We start from the raw sequence: 7264 nt of genomic DNA on the forward strand, positions 1-7264 counted from the left end.
TTGGGATAAATATGTGTCAAGTTGAGTTTCAAGAACTGTGGATGGTAGGTCACTTTCAATCCGACTTTAAAATCCTTCAGAAGTAATGAGTTGGAAGTTTGGTTGAACGCGAACCGTTTTTGGCCTTGATGATTGCCCTGTTAACCCTGTATTCGAGGAAATAACCATTGTCTGCTCATTCTACGTTTCCACATTAGATGGAGCATTTGCCCTTTTCCTTGCTGTCCCATCCATGATTGGTGTCTTGCTTGTCGGTTTTTTTTGTTCTAGTTCTCAAGTGTATTTGCTCATCCATGGTATGATTTAAAGTTTTTGAATGATGTGTCTTGGTTCTAAACTTCACTACGTGCACATCATTTGTGTCTTTGTTCATCCTTGTAGACACCTCATTCGTCCGCTACACCGCCTTCTTCTTTCTTCCGTCCACTCCCGTCCTCATTCTCCTTCTAGTATTAAGTATTCTTCTTCATATACTTATAATAGACTTGAGATCTCTTCGTTTCTAAAGCAATTATCAATTTCTGTAAATAATATGTGTTACTCCAATGAGTTTGATAGGATCAGCTTAATCAATAGAGGCGGGGGTAAGACTATTGATGAAGGCTTAGGAAAAACGGTTTGATAGAAATGTGGTTAAGGATTTAAATCACTTTATATTCTACGCAAACCCTTGTAAACACTTGAAACAGAATCAAGCGCAGAAATGTTTACTTAGGTTTGAAGCTGAGAACCAAGAATGAAAAGATGACATAAAAGAAAAACACAGCAATTTGTTTATGGATGTTCAGAGCAAACTGTCCTACGTCACCCCTTCTTCCAACCACCAGAAGGATTCACTATAATATGCTTTGAATCAAATACAGTTTGCACGAATAGCTCACTGTTGAACAGAACAGACTCTGTTCAACTTACAATATGATGAATATCACTCAGCTAATACAATGCTTTGATTCTAACTCTCTCTTGATTAACACACAGTGAAGCAAGAAAGTAGTTAACGGTTTGAAAATTCAAAAGCTTGATTTCTCAGTAATTCCAGAAGTTCTTCTTAGAGTGCCCGTCATTGTCCGTTGTCCTTGAGATTCTTTAAATATGGAACAGGTACCAACGATCGAATCTTCAATTAATGACATGTGGTGAGCTTCCATTGGAACGCCTCCATAGTACACAACAAACTCTGAATACAAGGATCGTGGTCGTACACAACTGGTAGTGCGACGAATATTTTTCAGAGATGTACCTGCAAAACAAGTAGTGTGAAGGATATTTGCTTACGTGTCATTGGTTGATTGGTTGCAGTTGGCTGTCGTACTGATCTTCACTAGAAAGTGGAGCAGGAGTAGCGTACAGCTAGAGCACGTGGGTAGGCGGGTGATAGCTTCAAGCAACTACTTAAGCATGACATTAGACATATTTCAATTAGACGACCTCGTCTAATGAAATTAGACGTCCCCGTCTATAACAGGATCCATTAGACCACCTGGTCTAATGGGATTAGACTTCACGTTTAATTACAGTTCACTTCAGACTAATCTGAAGGAGTTAGACTCCACGTCTAACTTTCACATTCTATTAGACTCAACGTCTAATTACGGTTCCACTTCAGACTAGTCTGAAGGAGTTAGACTGCACGTCTAACTTTCTCTTTCTATTAGACTCCACGTCTAATCCAACTAGTTAGACTACACGTCTAACTCCGCTAGTTAGACTGCACGTCTAACTCCGCTAGTTAGACTACACGTCTAACTTAACCAATTAGACTACACGTCTAACTCCGCTAGTTATACTTCACGTCTAACTCAACCAGTTAGACTACACGTCTAACTCCTCTAGTTAGACTGTACGTCTAACTCCGCTAGTTAGACTGTACATCTAACTCAACCAGTTAGACTGCACGTCTAACTCCGCTAGTTAAACTGCACATCTAACTTTGCTAGTTAGACTGCACGTCTAACTCAACCAGTTAGACTGCACGTCTAACTCAACTAGTTAGACTGCACGTCTAACTCAACCAGTTAGACTGCACGTCTAACTCCGCTCATCTAATGCCAAATCGGTATAATGAACCTCATTAAGACCACGTCTAATAAAGTCTGATTATGATACACCTGCACCAAAGACAATTAGACGCATAGATATCCATTAATTATCAAAATTCCAATAGTCAAACTATTTCGACACTTACTCAAAATAATTTGACCCAACAATTTCCCCCTTTTTGATGATGAGATTGAAACTTTTGCATAGATAACAAGTTAAGCACTCATCATATAAAATGCAGAATAAAACTTGTTCATCCATCTTACACAACCACTTTCCAAAACCAATATTCAAATTTTTTTTTTAAAGAAACATAGATCAAGAGTTAACAAAGTAGAAGAAAGGAGATTATTGTTCTTCCCTTTTCACTCGAGAATCGATCGGGAAACGAGTTTCTTCATAGCTCATCCCTCCACCTGTCATCTCTTGACCGGTTAGCAGATTGCGAAAAGGAGGAAGAGAGCGACCACCTCGACCAGCTCCGACACTTCGGCCACCACGAGTGTTTCCACTGCTTCGGCCTCCGCGATCACCACCGCTTCGACCTCTGCCTCTCTTAGTTGACCTTGGGTTATCATCATCAGATGGCCTTTGCTTAGATCTAGTGCCAATTGATACACCATCACCTCTTTTGTCTCTACTAGGCTCACCTTGAGTTACACGATTCTGTTCTTTCTCAGCACCAACTTTTGCATTCTCTTCAGCTTGAAATTTCCTTGCGATAGAGTCAGCATACTCTAGTCTTTTAGTATCTGTTCTTCTCATGCTGCCTTGAATTTCAACTAGCTGATTCTGAATCAATTCCATTGTTTCTATAACCTCTCGTTGATTATCAAGATTGATTTGTCTTTCAAGGCTCATCATTTCCGATTGTCGAATGAAGAGTTGCTTTTCAAATTTGGAAAAATTTGAATTTTAGATATGAGTCTCATACGTATTCTTCTTCAATGTCTTATCCAACTCATTAAGGATTTTGACATGTTCAGCAAAGTCTTTTCTGTCCTCTTTTTGGGTCTTCAAGACACTTTATTAGACTAAAAACCACAAAATTTTATTATTTTATGTATTGATAAAAAATGATTTTTGGTGTAGTTAATATATTGGGTCTGTTTAATATAATTGAGAGAGAGAGAGAGAGAGAGAGAGAGAGAGAGAGAGAGAGAGAGAGAGAGAGAGAGAGAGAGAGAGAGAGAGAGAGAGAGAGAGAGAGAGAGAGAGAGAGAGAGAGAGAGAGAGAGAGAGAGAGAGAGAGAGAGAGAGAATTTGGTAAGGGAATTAGGAATAAGAGATATCATTTCCTCACCTAATCATTTCTCATATATATATTTGCTGAAAAATTAATTCTGATCTAGTAAATATTTTAAATAAATTTTTTTAAAGAACTACTAATTAATAATATATATATATATATATATATTATTTTGATATAATTAATATTATTAATCAATTCACCACTCAGATTATTAATTTTGATATAAAATAAAAATTATTAGGATTTTTAATAAACAATTAGTCAAAGAGAGGAGAAATTAAGGAAAATTGATATATAAAATAAAGATGATTATAATTTGTAATAAATAATATATTAACCAATAAAATTATTTTATTAAATTGTAATTGATAATAAATAATATTATAATTAATAACTTGGCAAGAGGAGAGAGAGGATCCACCTCCTATAATATAGATGTATAATTTGCTTACCAATTCAGAGGCCCAATATATATATATATATATTACCTCTTATCCTTAATTTCTTCATTGTGCCTCCTACGTTCGATTGTTCGATTGTACGTTACAAGATTATTTAGGTTTTCGTCCCCTAGTTAGATTTATCTCTTTCTCTAGCCGCCTAATTAAAGATGGGGAGAAGTAAGTATATATATTCTCTTATTGTTTATAGTATTATTATCTAATTAATTAATGAAAAGTGAAAATCTCTTACTGTTTATAGTATTATTTTGTTCATCATATCACAATTAATTGATCTAATTAATTAATGGAGTGAAATGATTTAAGATTTTGTTAAGAAAGTGGTCTAGGAGGGATTAATTAAATTTACATGCATGCATGCATGCAGGACCAGCAAGGTGTTACCGTCAGATTAAGAACAAACCTTACCCTAAGTCAAGGTTTTGTCGTGGTGTGCCAGATCCGAAGATCAGGATCTACGATGTAGGCATGAAGAAGAAAGGTGTGGACGAGTTCCCCTTGTGTGTCCACCTAGTGAGTTGGGAGAAGGAAAACATCTCCAGCGAAGCACTTGAGGCTGCGCGCATTGCCTGCAACAAGTACATGACCAAGTTTGCAGGAAAGGAAGCTTTCCATTTGCGTGTTAGGGTTCATCCCTTCCACGTCCTTCGTATCAACAAGATGTTGTCGTGTGCTGGAGCTGATAGGCTTCAAACTGGTATGCGCGGTGCTTTTGGTAAGCCATACGGTGTCTGTGCTAGGGTTGCTATTGGTCAAGTCTTGTTGTCTGTTCGTTGCAAAGATTCCAACAGCCCTAATGCTCACGAAGCTCTTCGTCGTGCTAAGTTCAAGTTCCCCGGTCGTCAGAAGATCATTGTCAGCCGAAAGTGGTACGTACGTATTTCTTCTTCTTCTTCTTTCCATCAGTACGTAGAAAAGTGCTAATTAATTAATAACCATTTTTTTTTAATTAATTAATTAGGGGATTTACCAAGTTTAACCGCAAAGATTATCTCAAGTGGAAATCTGAGAACCGCATTGTTCCAGATGGTGTTAACGCCAAGGTTTGTACATTATTGTTTAATTAGTTTGTGATATTTTGATGATTTCAGGGATCCTGATTAAAATTTTCATCAATATTTTAATATCATCAATTGAATTGATTACTATTATTATTATTATTATTATTATTATTATTATTATGAACATCGCTCGTACAGCTGCTTGGATGTCATGGAAGGCTGGCTTTAAGGAAACCTGGACAAGCCTTTATAGATGCAGCAGTTTCATAAGATGATGATCAAAGAAACTATTATTTATTTATTATTTTAATTAATTTACTTTTCTTTTCTTTTTTTTGTCGTGTGCAAAGATTATCATATATATATATATATATATATATATGTGTGAAGAATTTAATTATATTCTCTTTGGGATTCAATTAATTTGTGTTACATTATACCTTTTATCTTAATTATCAATTATTATAATTATATTTGATCAGCAATCTTTATTTCTCATATCTAGAAATTCAGAAATGAAAAACATTTAGCAAAAAACAATTCAGATAGAAAAATATATTCTTTTTGTAAACATAACTAGGCTTAAAAAAAAAAAAAAAAGCTATTATAAAATTCATTCTTACAATTTAGTTTTGGATTTATATAAAATTTAAAATAGGTTAATAATCCATCGGTTGATTTTGTTAGATTTTAGAGTAGGGCTGCCTCTAGTTAGGTTCGAGATTATTTGAAAATTATAAATTGGGGGAGTAACGTTAAAAATTTGTCCCGCCCAAAACTTTTTCTTGTAAAATAAATCAAGTGTGTAAAATTCGAGATTTTAAAAAGATTTTAGTTCATCAAGAAAAAATTAGCAGGTAAACAAAACATGTTTTGAAGAAATTCTTTCGAAAAAAAGGTTTAGTGTTTGTATACACTCAATATTTACACTCGAATATACATTTTTGAATAATTATGGTCTTATTGAACCAAAATTTAAATAAAATAAGACCTCTTTAACCGATTTGCAAATTGAGTTTTGTCTTGTACATTGGTCAAATAAAATAGATAAAATCCAAACAAAAATAATAAAAATATTAGATGATGTTTGAATATTTAGATAATAGATTAAAAACAATAATATGTATTAATGTTGTTATTTCTGTATTACGGGAATTAGAAATAATCGTTGGAGGGTTGCTGGAAACCGTTGTGGACGGCGGCATGTGGCGGCCGACACCGGACCGGAACTAGTAACAACTCATGATATGACCGACAAAGGCTGGTATGGGTCAATAACAGTGAACTCGGTAACAAGGGCGCAATTCAACCAGGTAAGTTTGTCAACCCGCTGGTAAGCAAAAGGCAAGAAGATGATTAGGCCCTTGCATGCACGAACATCATCTTCCTCATTAAAATGTCGCGGAAATGGCGTGGTTTGTGGGTGATTTTTTCCAGCGATCGAACAAGGTGAGCCAGCTCGGGTGATAGGATAAGTGAACTTTTACTTGCTTGGTATTGTCACAATCACAATTTCATTGAAAAATCATCCAAGTTAAATTGAAAGTAAAATTTTTCTGATCGGTATAATTTTTTTCCAACATCCAATCGTCAAACTTAAAGTTGAAAGTGATTTTCTTTTTGTTTGGTATAATTATTTTTTTCTTGGATGATGATCGATTAGTTATTTTTAGATTATGATCCAGATTACAGTTTGAATTTGTTGTTTAATTGGGTATACAAATCATTTTTAACATCATATTGTAATTTTTTGTTTCATTTGGTATAAATATTTTTTTTTGGGTCATAATCAAATACTTTATCATGATCAGATTATTCTGATTTTTTTGTCAAACATTACTAATGTAAATTTTTCAGATACTAACAACATGAAAATTTTTAGATACCAAAATATATTATTTCTTTACTCACCTTCCTTCTAAATTTAATGAAAATATCTTACTTCTGTTAGAATTGATTTGTTCTATAGTTCATTGATAACATGCTTTTTATAATGTGATATCTTTAGCTAGAAAATTATGCAAAAACAGAGAAGCTAAAGTTCAGAAGTTAATCAAAGGAGTTGTTGAGGCAGGTGCTAAAGTTATTCTTAGTGGAGCGGCAATTGGAGAGATGGCCCTTCACTTTTGTGAGTGCATACTTATGTTTGTTATCTTATTGTCCATTCTTATTTGCAAAAACATTTTACCAACAAATAAATTGAGCAATAAACTTTGAATAGGGCTACTTTCTGGTAATAAAGAGTATGCACAATAATAAGGTCACAATATTACATGAATATAACTTCAGCTAATTTACAAATAACTAACTATTATTTAATGAAAATAACTATTACAGTCTGAAAATAACTTTTTAGTTGTCATAATAACTTAATTTTTGATATGACTGATTTTTCTAGATGCACTTCAGTCGACGATCTTTCATCGAAGTTGTGTTCATTGAGTTCAGACGGCTTTGAATCCAAGAAGACCAAAGCTATCAAACTGTCCAAATTCCAACGATTTGATTTT

The 7264-nt window shown here is 34.3% G+C and overlaps 1 protein-coding gene across 1 annotated transcript; it reads left to right on the plus strand.

Annotated features, from left to right (window-relative positions):
• Positions 1-4118: 4118 nt before the first annotated feature.
• On the plus strand, positions 4119-5024 carry LOC124921355 (60S ribosomal protein L10-like). Its single transcript, XM_047462003.1, has 3 exons — positions 4119-4622; positions 4715-4796; positions 4953-5024. The coding sequence occupies exons 1-3, from the start codon at positions 4222-4224 to the stop codon at positions 5022-5024; spliced, it is 555 nt and encodes a 184-aa protein (XP_047317959.1). The 5' UTR covers positions 4119-4221.
• Positions 5025-7264: the final 2240 nt, after the last annotated feature.

This window comes from Impatiens glandulifera, chromosome 1 (genome assembly GCF_907164915.1).
Source record: "Impatiens glandulifera chromosome 1, dImpGla2.1, whole genome shotgun sequence".
In the NCBI taxonomy this organism is placed as follows: domain Eukaryota; kingdom Viridiplantae; phylum Streptophyta; class Magnoliopsida; order Ericales; family Balsaminaceae; genus Impatiens; species Impatiens glandulifera.

What these genes read in the sequence shown, in the direction of transcription:
- LOC124921355 (XM_047462003.1), top strand. Translation starts at nt 4,222, where the DNA reads ATGAAGAAGAAAGGTGTGGACGAGTTCCCCTTGTGTGTCCACCTAGTG. An exon ending in ATCATTGTCAGCCGAAAGTG is followed by an intron (nt 4,623 to 4,714) that starts GTACGTACGTAT and finishes TTAATTAATTAG; the next exon opens with GGGATTTACCAAGTTTAACC. An exon ending in CAGATGGTGTTAACGCCAAG is followed by an intron (nt 4,797 to 4,952) that starts GTTTGTACATTA and finishes TCGCTCGTACAG; the next exon opens with CTGCTTGGATGTCATGGAAG.